The sequence below is a fragment of the Strongyloides ratti genome (assembly GCF_001040885.1).
Source record: "Strongyloides ratti genome assembly S_ratti_ED321, chromosome : X".
Lineage (NCBI taxonomy): Eukaryota > Metazoa > Nematoda > Chromadorea > Rhabditida > Strongyloididae > Strongyloides > Strongyloides ratti.
This window is the reverse complement of record NC_037309.1, coordinates 2,217,356-2,233,884: the sequence shown is the minus strand read 5'-3', so window position 1 is coordinate 2,233,884 and position 16,529 is coordinate 2,217,356. Positions and strand designations below refer to the sequence as shown.

Sequence of the window (16,529 nt, the reverse complement as noted above, 5' to 3'; positions counted from 1 at the left end):
GTATTTTCAAAATATTTTCTTTTGTTTTTAGTAATTTTTAATCTTTTATTAAAAATAATGAATAATATTTTTTAATCTAAAAAAAATTATATAAATACACATAAATCATATTTATCGTGACTATAATATAATTGTTTTTAAACAATTCTTATTATTTAAGTTCTTCAATTAATTTTTTTTAATATAATAACTTTCATTTAAGTATATGGCTTTTATGATTAAAAATAATTAAATTATTGCAAATGATTATCACAATTTACTATTTCATTATGTACTTTTGAGGATCAAGACAATAAAACAAAAAAAAGGAAACATGAAATAATAAAATTTGGTAAATTTTTTAATTTGTCATATTACAATAAAATTATGTTAACTTTACTAATATTCTATTTTTATGACAAAAATTCTTTTTGTTGTTTTAGATAAAAACAACAATAAAAAATAAGAAAATTTTGCTTTTGGGATGAATTAAAAAAAAATAAATTAAAAAATTAGGATTTTATTAAAAAAAAACTATTAAAAATAAATTTGTTTTTTCATTGAAAGATCAAAATAATATATTTACGATAATTTTTTAAAAAATATAACATAAGCTTTTTTATTTGTTTCATTTTTTTGAAGAGCATTTTTATCAGGGATAAATTTTATGGAAATATTTGAATTGAATAATATGGTACTTTCATGTAACAAATCAGCTTCCTCACTTGTTATTTTTTCATTTTCAAGAAGTGTAAAAATTCCATTGACACCATTTGAAAAGTTAACTTCTATTGATGATGAAAAAAATGTTATATTCTTTATTTGATCTTGTTCTAAAATTATTCCATCATTTGATACACGATAAGTTTCATGTTTAAATGCAACATTATTATTTAACATATTAGTTTCATCTTCATAACCTAAGTATGTTATTTTATGAACAATTGATATTTTTGGATAAAGACTAACAGAAAAACATATAGGTTTATTTAAATAAGGTTGAATTATTGCATTATATTCCAAAACAAAATTATCTTTATATTCTATAAAATATGTTTTTTTACTTATAAAAAAAAAGTAATATATATAATTTTACCTTTGTTTACTTTTGATTTTAAATTGATTGGCATATAACAAGGTTTAACAGCATTTCTAATTTCATTTATAAACTCTTCTTTACCTGTTCCTGTTATCCAATGACGACGTTTAAAAACCTTCTTTTTTGATTCAAGATTTTTATTACATTTAGTCGTAGTAATCATTAAAATAGTAACAAATAAAAAGAAACCAAATTGTAATATTTTCATGATAATATTCTGAAATATAAATTTATATAAAAAATCTTAACAATAAATATTCTTTATATAATAGAAAGTAAAATAATTGATACATTTTGCGCTTTATAATTACCATACACCCAATTTTTTTTTTCAAATATCTAATAGATTATATATAAGTAATTAGTCTAAAAAGCAGTTGTTTATTAAAGTTATCTAAAAAAAATCTTTTTTTTTCTTTTTTTTTAAATACATCAATCATAGAAGTTGAATCTTACGAATGTCTTTAATTTATTAAAAACGAACATCTTAAAATAATATATTTTAACTTATTTTTATACATAATATTCGCATACTAATATTTTAAGATTTGATTTTTCTTCCACACAAACTGATTGGGCCTGTTAATAGTTTAATCAAACAATAAAATATTATACCGAACAAAATTATTTTACCAATTGAACCTTAACATATACTATTTATTTTATAATTTTTTTTTTGTTAATCTTATTAACATTCTTTAATAAATAAAAAAATTTATTTAGAAAAAACTACTAAAATACATTATCTGCATATTTTTTTTTAATTATTAAATAATATAAATAATATTTTACAAAAACATGCTAAAAATTGAACAATAATTATATATTTAAAAACTCATTAAAATTTCCTTCATTTTTTAAATAATCTATTATTTAAATAATTTTTCTAGTATTGTTCTATAAATCTATGAAAATAATAAGGTTGAACTTAAATAAATTTTATTATAAAAGTAAAAAGTAATGAAGAAATAAATAAAATTTTAAAAGTAAAAAAAAAAACAATTTAACATATAATAACTGAGTATTATTAGATAAATTTATTATAATAGGAACATGAATGCTTAATTTGAGATTCCAAAATTGAACTGGGCTTTTTTTTTATCAATACAAAGATAAGAGTCTTTGAAAAAAAATTACTAAGAAAAAAAAATGCATTTTACGACAAAAATATTTTCTAATAAATATTTTTTAAAACGTTGATTATAAATACCAAAGATATTGTACGTCAAGAAAAAAAAAACCAAACATTAATTTTATTCATTTCCTTCCTTCGTTTCCAAATTTCCACTTTCTAATGTTTGTCCTTCAGGAAAACAATCATTGAAATGAATGTTATATTTATGGGCTTGTGTAGTAATAAACCATCTTATATGACTTTGTGAATAACCACCAACACCATGATTTTCTCTCAATCCTTTTAATGTTCCTCTAATGTCAAGTGAATGAGCCTCCAATTCATGTAAAATTAAAGGTACATGACTTTCCGGTATATTAATTTGTTCAATCTTTCCACGAATTTGTTGTATTTTTTCATCATCATTAGTTTTTGATGGATCAAATTCAACAGTTGGGGTTCTCATTTTATTTGTGTAATTAAAATGAAATTGGCAAAGTGAACATAACAATAAATTATTATCATCACTAAAAATTTCTATATTAACATCATCTTTCAGGTATAAACGATCTCTACAATTTTTGCAATCCTTCCTTTCAATAGTGTTTCTTATTGGTTTAATGAAAAATTTTTCTTTGCACCAACATTTTTTGCGACGTGTTTCGCAAGTATGCTTTTTAGTTTTACGATAATGTTCAACAATCTCTTTGTGAGTTCTTTTTGATTCATGAACCATTTGTTGAAAAACTTGTTGTTTTTTTTGAGGTTTATTAGCTTTCATTTTACAGTCATCTAGTAATGATTCTTCCTCCATTGAAAATCTTTTAAAAGAATGATGTGGAATGTGAGATTCAACATGACGACTGCTTTCAATTGGATCACAATTATATTGACGAAGAATGTTTAGTGCTTCTAAATAATCATAACCATAATCTTCAACAGCATCAGCAAATTCATGAACCATTGCTTGTTTCTCCAAAGACCATTCATCAGCATTATCCTGTTTGTAATCCCAAATTAATATTTCAGTTGTTTTCTGAACTTTTTCTTTTGGTTTTTTTTCTGGTATAAATGCCTGATAATCTGGTCCAATATTAAGTCTTTGAATACCATTATTATTATTTATTGAGACATTTCTTTTCGGTGAAAGCCATGAAAACTCATTTTCTTCAGGAATACGTTGAATTCTTGTAGATCTTCTAATATAAAATTCTTCCCTAAAAATATGAATATATACATATATATATATATATATTTATTTTTTTAATTTACCTAAAAGATCTTTCACAAGTTTTTTTCTTTTTAGATGGTGGTGTACCATAATGTTCTTTTTCATTACCCATGATTTTAAAGAAAAAGTAAGTAAATTCAATTTTATTATTTAAATTTTTTTTTATAATATAGGTCCTAAAATAAATATACATTTATATTTGTATGATAAAAAGAGTAAATAATGGCAGTATAAAAATAAAAAAAAATTTTTTTTTTATTTTATATTATAATAAAATTAGAAAAATATGTATTTAATTTTGTTTAAAGTTAAAAGATGATAGAAAATTTTAACGTATAAAATAGTATAAAAATTAAAGAATAAAAAAAAATTACAATATAATAATAGTGAATATTATGTTATATAACTCTAAATATACATGAGGAAAAGTAAAAGTATGATTGTAAAATAAGGCTGCTCATGTATGTGTACATATATTCACATGATATAGCAATTATTTTTAAAGTGATGATAATAATAAAAGTTCATCATTTGTAATAAACTATATATTTTTATATAATTATAGTAACTCCATGGTAACACTTTCAATTAATGAGAATAATGATAATATACTATACAATAATAATAATACCTCATCTAAAATGTTCTTTTAACTTCAAAATATATAACATATGTTAAAATATATCATATTATATAACCATGTGACATAACTAAAAATTCTTTACTTATATTATATACAAAGCTTTGTACTTACAACATAGAATAAGCAAAATATCCCTCACAGGGTGGGAAAAGTTTAGAGAGACATAAAGAAATTTTAATGAATTTTCAATATTATATAAAAGTTAAAAGCATAAAAGAAAAAGAAAAAATATTACAAAGTCTTTTTTTTTTTAAAATATGTTAAGATACCATGTTTTAGATATAAATAAATAAAGAGTATTTTGAATACTCTAGATTGTAGGATGTCTTATCTCCAAAAGTTATTAACACGAAACTTTGTTGGTAAGAAGTTAATGTTTTTTTAATAATAAAAGTTTAAATAATTTTATCAAAATTTATTTAAATTTTTATCTAATTATTATAAATAAAATAAATAAAAGATTTTGTTCATTTTCTTTTTAAATATATATAAATTTAATAATAAATAAACATTTTTCTATATAATAAAATATTTCATAGTTTGTTTTATACGAATGTTTAATATATTAATACATTTGATGAATATATTAAAATTTTAGTCTGTTTCATAACAAAAGAAAGATAATATACATAGTTTAATATTAATTATAATATTACATATCTATCTTTTAAAAATTATTTTAGATTAAACTATGAATAGTTATTTTAAGATATAATAATTTATCAAAACATATAAAGCATTAAAATAGTAACTTATAAAAAAAATATATATCTATATTATTTAACTATTAGTTAGTAGTAAAATTAAACCATCAAAATTTTCTTTTATTATTTCTTTTTTTTTTAAAAAGTATGTTATTAATTACTCACTAATGTTTATTTTATTATTAAGAATAACCAAAAAAAAAATGAAATACTTATAAACTTTTTATTGTTTTATACAACTATACATATTGTAACAAATTTTAAACTATAATTTACTATAAATATTGTTTATTTTTTTTTATTCCATTTTCTATTACTATAAAATGTGATTTTTTTTTATTAATATATTATTATAAATAATATAAACTAACTACATAAATATTAAATACTTTATTAAAAATTTATCTTTTGTTAGAATTTTATTGTATTCATCTATCTATTATAATTTATAATTAAAGTTTTTTATTTTTAATTTAAAGATTTATTTATAGAAAAAACAACTTTTGTTTATCAAAAAAAAAAACTAAACGAATTTTTAATAACATCTTATATATTTTGCACTTTTATTATGTGAAAACAAAATTTATATATTTTTAAAACTTTCTATTTTTTTTTTCTATTTAACCTAATTTTCTAGTTTTTTTTTTCTACTTTATAATAAATTATTTATTCATCTTTTATGAATTTTTTTATATATTTATAATCAGGTGACTAAAGTGTTTTATTTTTTAAAATAATTTACCAAAAAAAAAAAAATTCTTTTTTCATTATAATTTTTATATAAAAATACTAGAAACAGAAATTAATCTAACTAAATATAGTACTACAATTTTTGAGGTTAAAAATTATAAACAAGTTAAAGTATAATAATTTTAAAGTCAAATACTAAGTCTGTCATCTAACAAATAAAGGCAATTTTTCTTTATTATAACATTGGTTAAAATTAATTTATACAAAATTGCAAGCATAATTAATATATAAAAATTTTTCCATTATACATATCTTAATTTATTATTAAAATGTGAAACTTTTAAATAACTTTCAAAATTTTTATAAAATAATTTTGTTAATGAATTATTTAACCTTAATTATATAAAATTTTAAAATATGTCATATAAATAATGTAGAAATATTACATGTTTTGTGTTAGAAGAATTAATAACTATGAATTTTTAATATTTTCTTGTGGAAAGAAGAAATATTATATTTTAGGGGAAAAAAAATATATTTTTAATATTTTGAAATTTAAAAATTTAAACAAAAATGCTATAAAATTATAATAATATATTTAACGAGTATATTTCAGAATGGTTACAATTACACTTGATGAATATTCTTGTCAACTAGAAGAATTAGTTGAGGTTTTAAATGGATACACTAATCAACATTGGACATTAATTAATAATAATCACTATCCAATAGGGAAATTTGAAGATGTAGTCATTGGAAAAACTAATAACATGAAAATGAAACGTATAGTTGAGATACACTATGATATTATTTATTCATTACCAAAAATTTGGTTTAATTTTTATACATTAGGTAATTTTAAACTTATAAGAAAAATAAATAATTTATTTCTTTTATTTAAAGATTGGAGACGTCTAACAACAGATGAAATTTTTAACAGTGGTTTTATTAATGAAGCAATTTCAATTCAACTTAAATCAATTCCAACATTTATAATAACATCTGCTGAAAATCCAATAACAAATGAACCATTTTATCATTTTCATGCATGTAAAACAGAAAAAATAATGAAAAATAAAGAAACATTCCTCCTACGTTGGTTATCATTTTTTGGTATGTATATTGGTTTGAATTATGACATACTTTTTTTAACAGAATTAATAAATTCATATGCAAAAAATATAATTTAATTGAAAAGAAAAAAAAATTTTTTTAATAATAAAATATACATAAAATGAGAACAATTTTAAAAAACTTTATATAAAAAAAATTTATGCAAATTAAAATAAAAAAATATAAATTGTTAATAAAAATAAATAATACAGTTATAAAAAAAAATTATATGGGACAAAAAAATTTTTTTGTTTGATGATCATTATTGAATTAATTTGAAACAGTTTTTTTTTTTTTAAACATAATGTAAAAGATAATGATTAAATTATCAAAGATTAATAAATGTTAAAAAAATTAGAAAAGTATTAATTATAATATTTTTGTTAATCTATTAAGAAAAAAATTTTTTTTTTTTTGTATTCAAAATAAGGTTACGATTAAAAGAGATTATTTTTTGGGAATACTTATCCATTATTAGCTCATTGTGAAAAAGATTCACAGCATGATGATAAATACCATGAAGAAGATGAAGAGTTAAGATTTATTTTATTAATATCAGTTGATTTATCTTGTGATAAATCTCTTATGAGCAATTTTTTTGTAATATCATGAAATGTTTCAGTGACACGTAAGCCTGTTTTTGCACTTGTCTCAATATAATTAATATTATAAGCCTAAAAATATTATTATTTATTTTAATATTAAAAATAAAATAATTATACCTTTGCCAATTCTTTTCCTTCACTTGAAGAAACATTTCTTTGCCCAGATAAATCAGCTTTATTTCCAACTAATGTAACAACACAACCATCTTTAGCAAATTCTTCAATTTGAGATAACCAATTACGAATATTTTCAAAGGTTGATCTAACAGTTATATCATAAACAAGAAGAAGTGCATCAGCATCTCTATAATATTGGTTTGTTATAGATCTAAATCGTTCCTGACCAGCAGTATCCCAAATTTGTAATTTAATTTTATATTTATTTAACTCAACATATTTAGTTCTATAGTCAATCCCAACAGTTGAAATAAAATTACTATTCATAAAAGTATCATCTTTATAACGGATAAGTAAGCATGTTTTACCAGTGCATGAATCTCCAAGTAACATTATCTAAAAATTAGGGAAAAAAAGTTTTTGGTGGTTCTTATTTATTGTTAAAGACATTTTTAATATGATGGTAAAAATATATAAAATTTTTTTATAAATAAATTACTTTGTTAAAAAAATATATATTCAGACATATTATGATAAATATTTTATTATAATATTGTCAAAATAAAATAACATTTTTAAAATGATTTATTTTTTTTTTTTTGGAAATAAAATTTTATTAGGTTTGTTATTATAAATATTCTTTTTTCAAGTTAAAAATTATATTATATATCTAAAATAAATCTTTTTTTCTTTAATCTCTATAACTAAATCTTTTTTTTATTTATAATTTAAAATAAAATTTATATAAATATTTGGTAATAAACATTCTAAGATAAACGTAATAGATTACACTAATAATCTTTAATAGTCTTTGAAATTACAATTTTTTATTTGGAAGAATTATAATATTGTTTACAATTATATTAATCTTACTAATCATTGGTATAAATATTATCTTATAATTCATCTTTTGTCATTTTAATGTTAACAAAAAAACTATTTCAAAAATATATATCTTTTGCCATTTAACTATAAATATAAAAATGATTGTTTTTTAAAAGATTATATAAATGGTAATTAAGAATAATTTTAAAATATTTATATTATCACAATTATTAAAGTATAATTTTAAAAAGTATAATAAAAAAAAAGGAAAATTATATTTATTTTTATTTGACAAAAGAGAATGATAATTAAAATTCTATCTATAAAAAAATAATAATAAAAAAGATAATTAGAATTAAATTATTGAAAAATATTAAATAAATATCCTATTAAATTGTTTTAAAAAAATATAATAAAAGTCTTTCAAACTATTTAAATATTTTCAAATATCATAGTTTATAACTATTAAAAATTTCAAACAATTGTAAAAAAAAAGAAATATTTGATAAAGGAAATATAAGTAATTTCAGAGTAATTATTTATGTATATTAGTTTTTCTACAATTTTCCTCTATTCTATTTATATTTGTAAAAGAAATTTATAAATCGTACAAAGATACGTCATTTTAAGATGTTATTTAAATATATTTTTTTATTTAAATTATTGAATTTTTTAGAAAAAAAAAAGTAACAAATGTATATGATTTAACCTACCGAAAATTGATAGTCAACATCCTGCATAACAGAATTTTTTTTTGTTATTTGATTATTCATGTTTAAAAATAAATTTTTTTACTTATTTTAATTAATAATATAAAATAAAATCTAAAAATACAAAGATTTAAAAAAAAAAACCATTAAAATAAAGATGATATTATTTAAAATTCATGAATCAACTTTTGAAAAATGATAAAATATTCACAGAAAATGTTATTTAGGAATAAAAATAAATAAAATTACATAAGTATTATCTCTTTATATATTCTTATTTATTTAAAGAAACAATTTAAGTTAAATAAAATATATCCAAAATTGAAATTCCCGTAAAGTATAGAACAACTGGAAACAAAATCGTAGAGTTAATTTTATATATATATAAATAAATAAATGTCATTAAAATATTGGAAAGAAAAAATCTTTCTTTTTTTTTATTTTACAACAACTAACAAAAAAAAAATTAAAATATATATCTTATTATTAAATACTTTTTGATTTTTAATATTTATATACTAATAATTTTTGACATTTATTTGGGAAAATAAATTTTCATATATATAATGTATATGTATATGTATAGAATATTTTAATATTAAAAAAATGAGTTTAAGAACAATAGTATTTATATCTTAAAATATGACAATAAAATAAGAAATGCCAAAAATATATCTTTTATAATAAAATAAAGTCAGTAACATTTTTAGACATATATAATAGCTCTTGTTCAATTTAAGGCATTTGTCAAATAGAACCAACAAAAGACAGATTTCCTGAAGTATAAATGTACTTAAAACATTAGTAAAATTTATTTTTAATAGAAGAGAACTCATTAATGATATATATAAGAATATATAATTAAAACGACATAATTTTTGTATAAATAATTTTTACCTTTATTTATTTTTAATAAACTGATAAAAATAAAAAAAATTTTTTTTATATATTTTATAATATAAAAAAAATGATTAAAGATATAAGATTACTAAATATAATAGATATGCTTTATATTTCTTAATTATATTACTAAAAATAAGATATCCTTTATCAATAATTTGACAAATATTAAATATGATACATGATGTGAGTATTTCTCTCTTTGTAATATATTAATCACGGGTTATTTAGTATCACTTTACATAAAAGCCTCTAGAATGAATACTTCATTATAAAAGTACATTTTTTAGTCATTTTATTTTTACCATTACTGATAAGGAATAGGATCAAATTTTAGATAAATGATGTAGTTAAAAAACGTTTAAAAAATATGGTTAATGTTTAATATAAATGAATATATTTTAAAAGTAATTATTAGTGACAAAAAAATATCTATTTATTTAAATTTAAAATGAATAAATTCCAATTACAAAATATATTTTTACTTTTTTTTTTCTTTAATAATTTAATGATGGATTAGAAAAAAAAAAGTTTTTTACATTATATGGTTTATTATTATAATAGTATAATCAGTAAATTTTTCTAAAATAAAACAAATTTTCAATTTTAAAAATTTTTCTATAACAAATTTTAATACATTAAAAAACAAAAAATATAAAAATTTTAGAATGATTATATATTAAATTGTTGAAACAGTAAAGTTTTAAAATAGTTTTCTAAGGAAAAAAAAGCTTTTTTTTTATTTTATTTATTTATTATTATAAGAAAGTTTTCAAAAATAATTTTAATAAGAGAACTATAATATATCCATCTTTACTTGTACTTAAAACATTGGAAATAAAATTCAAAAGAGTTGTTAATGAGATTGACGAGTACTTTAACGAGTATTTATATAAAATTTCCCTTTTCAAAGTTTTCTCTATCTAAAATATAAAATAACAAAGTTGTTTCATATTTTATTATATATATATACATAGAATTTAATTAATTATTATAAATTATATAAACTTTTTTACTTTTTCTATTAAATATAAACATTATTTTCATTATAAAGGTTATTTTAAAAAATTATAAATCACATTTAAATATACATAGTTAATTATTTTAATTTTAAAAATGGAAAATTAATGAGTCAAAAAATCAAACATGATACAAGGTTGTAATTCTAATATATTAAAAGTTATTTTGACAATACATATTTAGCATGACATAGTATTTTTCTTTTTTAAATACTTTGAAATTTTTATTTAATATAATGATTTATGGTATATACAACAAAATAAAGTAACCTGTTTATAAAAGATTACTTATCATTTTCATCAAAAATTTTATTTTTCTCACTTTTGAGAATGTTATGTATCATTTAAAAGTATTGTTTTAAATTTATATTATATTTAAATATTTATTATATTTTTCTTTATTTAAAAAAAAAATATGTATTTTAAAAAGTTATTTATAAACTTTTTACATGTTTTTTTTTTCTAATTTTAAATATATATACATATATGTGTATAAACTTATGTATATAATAATTATAAAATTTTATTACATACAAAATAATATATTTAAAATAACTATTATTATTATAAATATAAAAATATATGAAAAAAGAAAGTAAATTTAAGTGTTTCGTTAAAAAATGATCTTTAACTTTAAAAATTAATGAAGATCATCAATTTTTGGTTGTAATAAATAAATAAATTTAATAACGGTGGTATTGGAAATAAAAATTTTAAAAATTTAATACTTTACTTATTACAAAAGTTATTTAATTAGATATAATAAATGATTAAAACATATTTATATAGTGATTTTATGTCTTAACAATTATATTTACTACTATATGAAGTAGACAAAGTGAACTTTTAATATGTGCACTTTTTAATTTTATTGTTCATTATAAATTCTTAATAAATAAAATATATATATATATAAATACATATATATATTTATATATATATATATACATCATACAATTTTACAATGTTGTTTTTTTTTAAGCATTAAATTAGTAATTGTTTTTATCATCATAAAAAAAAAGGTTGAAATGTTACTTTAGTGTTCTCTACATTTTAAAATTATTTAAAAATTTTTCATTTAATTTTAGGATTACAATCTATGTCTGAAAATAGTAAGGATGAAGGAAATTTATTTAAAGTAAGTTTAAAATATATTTTTTTTTAAGTTACTTATTAAATTTTATTTTTAGAAAATATTTAAAGAATATTATTTAACAGAACATACTTTAGACATAAAAGATCTAGCAGATATATATCCTTTATCAAGAATTAATATTGACAATGTCATGTTAAGTCGTGGTTTAACATCTGAAGAAGCTGATTTTAAATTATCATTAGAAGGAAAAAATATTATTTTAGGAAATAATTATAAAGTCAAAAATCCATTTACATGGTTTAAATCATTTATCTTAGAAATTTTACACACATTTCGTTTATTAATGTTATTCTCAGCAATTATTTGTCTTTTAATATTCTTTCTTAACACTCAAAGAAGTATGGAATTAAGTATTAGTATATTTTTAACAACAGTCCTTACTTTTTTATGCATTGCTAGTTTAATACAAAAAAAAAGAATATCTGAACATGTTAAAAGTTTTCAAAAATTGATATATAAAGAATGTGAAGTAATACGTGACAATTGTATTAAAACAATTTCTGCCATTAATGTTGTATGTGGAGATTTATTATATGTTAATGAAGGTGATAGATTAGTAGCTGATGTTAGATTATTACAATCATCAAATTTATTAATAGAATCATCATGGTTAACAGGACAATCACAATCATTTAAATATATTTCAGATGTTGAAGATAAACATACTGAAGTATATGCATCAAGAAATATTATTTATAAAGGTAGTTATTGTATTCAAGGAAGTGGATTAGGTTTAGTTGTTAAAACAGGTAATGATACAATTATTGGAAAACTAATTAAAGAACATACATATAAGTACAAAGAAAAAACAACATTAGAAAAAGAACATAAAGTATTTATTATTACTATTACTATAATATCATTTTTATATGGATTATTAACATTTTTTTTGGGTGTTTGTTTAAATGAAATTAATAATTTTTCTGATATTGTAACACTTTTTATAAATGGTTTTTTGGTAATTGTCCTTTCAAATATTCCACATGGTTTAACTGTTATTTTAACAACACAATTAATAATTGTAGCTCGAAGACTTGGAAAACAACATATGTTTATAAAAAAATTAGAAATGGCTGTTACATTTGGTGAGACAACAGTTTTACTTTGTGATAAAAATACAATTATGGATACTAGTGAACAGAAGATAGGAAATATATGGTATAATAATAAAATAATAAATTCAAATGATTTAATAAAAAAAATAAAAGAAAGTAAAGAAAATAATGATGATGATGATGATGATATTGAAAATGATATAATAAATGAAAGTTTTGAATTAAAAACATTAATTGAAATAATGTGTTTATGTAATAGAGGTGTTATTGAACATCATTCTAATTCACGATCTTCTATTAAAAATTTTTCAAATAATATGTATATTTCAGATAATAATAAAATTAATATGGATACTATTAAAAAAAGTAGTAATAATTTAGATCAAAATTTAGAAAGTAAATATTTTAAAGGAAAACCTACAGATGTTTCTTGTTTAAAATTTATAACAAAATTTATAACAACTAAAGAATTATTATTATTACGTGAGATAAATACAATTGTATATGAAGAACCATTTGAAGTACAATCACGTACACATTTAATTATATTTTTAAATGAAAAAGATAAAAATAATTTATCTTTCATTGATGAAATTCCTTATGTATCATATACACTTATGGTTAAAGGGGCTGCTGAAGAATTATTTTGTCGATGTTCTACAATATATATTAATAATAAAGAAATGAATATTACAAATGAGATAAAAGAAGATTTTGAAAAAGCTTTTTTATCATTAGCTGAGAAGCAACAAAGTTGCTTAGGTTTTGCATATAAAAAATTTTTAGCACCATTAGAATTAAATTTTAATAATACAAAGATGCTTCAAATATATTGTCCATTTATTACTTCAAATGATAAAGAATGGTCATTTATTGGAATGATAGGTATTGAAACTTTAATAAGAAAAAATTTTGAAAAATCAATTAATGAATTATATAGAAGTGGTATATCACTTTTTGTTACTTCAGGTGATCATCCAGAAACATTAAAAGCTGTTGGTAAATATATGATAAAAAAAATTAATGAAAAAAAAATAAAATTATCATCAAAAGAATGTAATGATGATATTGATAAAAGATCAGAAAAAAAAGTAGAAGTTATTCATTGTGGTAGTTTACATCTTTTAAATGATTATCATTGGAAAAAATTATTAAATTATAATGGTATTGTATTTTTTGCTCGAACAAAACCAGAAGATAGATTAGAAATTGTTAAAAAATGTAGATATTATAATGAAAAAGTTACCGTGACTGGTCATGGTATTCTTGATTCACCAGCATTAAAAGAAGCTAATACAGGAATTGTTGTTAATGCTATTGGTAGTATATTAGCACAGGAAGCTGCTGATGTTATAGCAAAAGATACAACACTTCAAGCAATAACAGAAGGTATAAATGAAGGAAAACTTTTACATAAAAATTTTAATAAAAGTATTGCATATACACTTTCACATATGCTACCACAATTACTTCCTACATTAATGATATTTATATTTAAGTTTCCCCTAATTTTAAATTCTATTCAACTTATTTTAATTGATTTAATTACTGAATTACCACCTTCTATATCATTGATATATCAAAAAGAAGATAAACTTGAAAATCCAAAAATTAAAGCAAAAACTAAATCAAATTTAATTCCATGGAAATTATTATCATATTGTTATATTCAAATAGGATCTGTAATGAGCATTGGATGTTTATTATCATATTTTTTAACTTATCTTCATTATGGTATTTATCCATCACAGATCTCATCATTAAATATATCAATAATACCAAATGATAAACAAATTATACAAGAAGCTAGTGGTGCATGGCATGTAACACTTGTAATATCACAAGTTTTTCATATTTTTAGTTGTGCTACATATAGAACTTCTATTTTTAGAAAACCAAAATTTAATAAAGTCCTAATTTTGGCTGTCTTATTTGAAATACTTATTACTACACTCATACTAACAATTCCATTTATTAATAATTGGTTATTTATAAAACCACCACCATACTTTGTTTATATTATTGCAATTGCAACAGGAATAATTATAACATTATACAATGAAGTCAGAAAATTTTTAATACGTCGTAGCAATAAGTATTTATGGGTTAAGGTATTTACTTGGTAAAATTATATTATCAATAAATGATAAAAAAAAAATGTACAAATCAATATGCTTTTTTTTTAACTTTTTAAAATAAATTTGTTTTTTTATTAAACTACTTTTTAAATTTAATTATTTCTTTAACAAATAAGAAAATTGTTTAACTAATAATTAAATAATATAATAAATATTATAAATAGTATATGCTAAAAATATTTTTAATTTTTTACTATAATATTATTTTCTTTAAAAATTTGTATGATTTAAAGAAAATTATATTACTTAAAAATTTCTTTAATTAAATTTAATAGCAAATAAAAAAAAATCAAATATAATATTAAATTATCTTTTATAAAAACATGTTTATAAATACGTAACGATTTCAGCTGGCTTTAATTAAAAATTAGATAAGTTTTAATGAAGTAAAGCATTTTGTTGGATTCCTAAGAATCTCCTCTACAAAATAATTTATAAAAGATACCAGAAAAAAAGTTTATCACTTTTTTTTTAATTTTTATATAGTACTATCTATACGTAATATTTGTATATTTTTCCTTTTTAAGTAAAAAGAGAGACAATCGTTGGAAAAATTAAATAAAATATAAAGAATATTTTTGACAGGAATCTTTTTAATGCTTCGATTGTTAAGAAATGAAGGTCTTGAAAACGAAGACAGTAAGTGACTAAGTTTGATCGTTAATAGAAAAGAATTAAAAAGCGCTTTTGAATTCAATATAAACCAACCTGTTAGAAAACTATCAGAAGTCTTTTAATTTTTTTACAAACTAGCGTTTTTGATCAAATTTAGCTAATCATAAAGACAAAAATGCTATATAAATGTTAACTATTAAATTGACCAAAATCAAAAAAATTGATTCAAAAAAACTTATTTTTAGTCTATTAAAAAGGAACAAATATTTCATGAAAATAAGAACTTTCATGTTTAAAGAAAGAAGTTTCAAAAAATTTAACAAACTAAATTATGAAACTATTTATTATCCACCATATTTTCAAAAATTCGTGCTCACGTGTTACACTTTTTTACAAGCATTTGAATTAGTTTATAAATAACAAAATCTTTAAAAACGAAGCAGCGTTTAAATTTATCTTTAAAAATTACATCATTTCCAGAAGCGCGAGTTTTTATGCAACATAAAAATAAAAGCTCATTTCCGATAAGAAACAATATGCAGTTTCTAATTATTATTTTTTTTTTTATTAAAAATTTTAATTTTTCGTTAAGTATTTAAAAATTAAATAAAAAATTATACATTTATATTTTAACAAACTACTATAAATATTTATATTAAATAATATATTAATATTTTTTATTGAATTAATAAAAAAATAAACTTTTTAAAAATTATTATTAATCATTTTTATGTTTATTTAATAGCAACCTATAAATTTTTAAGTGATATAAATAATTTACATTTACTAATAACAATAAAATATATTAATTGGAAT

The 16,529-nt window shown here is 18.6% G+C and overlaps 5 protein-coding genes across 5 annotated transcripts; 2 read left to right on the top strand and 3 right to left on the bottom strand.

Moving 5' to 3' along the window:
* Positions 1-561: 561 nt before the first annotated feature.
* SRAE_X000047300 (Hypothetical protein) lies at positions 562-1,241 on the bottom strand (the record flags this gene model as incomplete). Its single annotated transcript, XM_024644822.1, has 2 exons — positions 562-1,022; positions 1,076-1,241. The coding sequence occupies 2 exons, from the start codon at positions 1,239-1,241 to the stop codon at positions 562-564; spliced, it is 627 nt and encodes a 208-aa protein (XP_024510342.1).
* Positions 1,242-2,331: 1,090 nt separating this feature from the next.
* On the bottom strand, positions 2,332-3,535 carry SRAE_X000047200 (Hypothetical protein; the record flags this gene model as incomplete). The annotated part of the gene is made up of 2 exons (XM_024644821.1): positions 2,332-3,409; positions 3,465-3,535. 2 exons carry the CDS (start codon positions 3,533-3,535, stop codon positions 2,332-2,334), a joined length of 1,149 nt encoding a protein of 382 aa, XP_024510341.1.
* An 853-nt stretch (positions 3,536-4,388) lies between these two features.
* Positions 4,389-6,650, top strand: SRAE_X000047100 (Autophagy-related protein 3 domain-containing protein; the record flags this gene model as incomplete). Its single annotated transcript, XM_024644820.1, has 3 exons — positions 4,389-4,428; positions 6,067-6,312; positions 6,364-6,650. The coding sequence occupies 3 exons, from the start codon at positions 4,389-4,391 to the stop codon at positions 6,648-6,650; spliced, it is 573 nt and encodes a 190-aa protein (XP_024510340.1).
* A 402-nt stretch (positions 6,651-7,052) lies between these two features.
* SRAE_X000047000 (Ras-related protein Rab-10) lies at positions 7,053-8,893 on the bottom strand (the record flags this gene model as incomplete). The annotated part of the gene is made up of 3 exons (XM_024644819.1): positions 7,053-7,247; positions 7,296-7,691; positions 8,834-8,893. 3 exons carry the CDS (start codon positions 8,891-8,893, stop codon positions 7,053-7,055), a joined length of 651 nt encoding a protein of 216 aa, XP_024510339.1.
* A 2,955-nt stretch (positions 8,894-11,848) lies between these two features.
* On the top strand, positions 11,849-15,086 carry SRAE_X000046900 (Cation-transporting P-type ATPase family and Cation-transporting P-type ATPase, C-terminal domain and P-type ATPase, A domain and HAD-like domain and P-type ATPase, transmembrane domain and P-type ATPase, cytoplasmic domain N-containing protein; the record flags this gene model as incomplete). The annotated part of the gene is made up of 2 exons (XM_024644817.1): positions 11,849-11,887; positions 11,940-15,086. 2 exons carry the CDS (start codon positions 11,849-11,851, stop codon positions 15,084-15,086), a joined length of 3,186 nt encoding a protein of 1,061 aa, XP_024510338.1.
* Between the last annotated feature and the right edge of the window lie 1,443 nt (positions 15,087-16,529).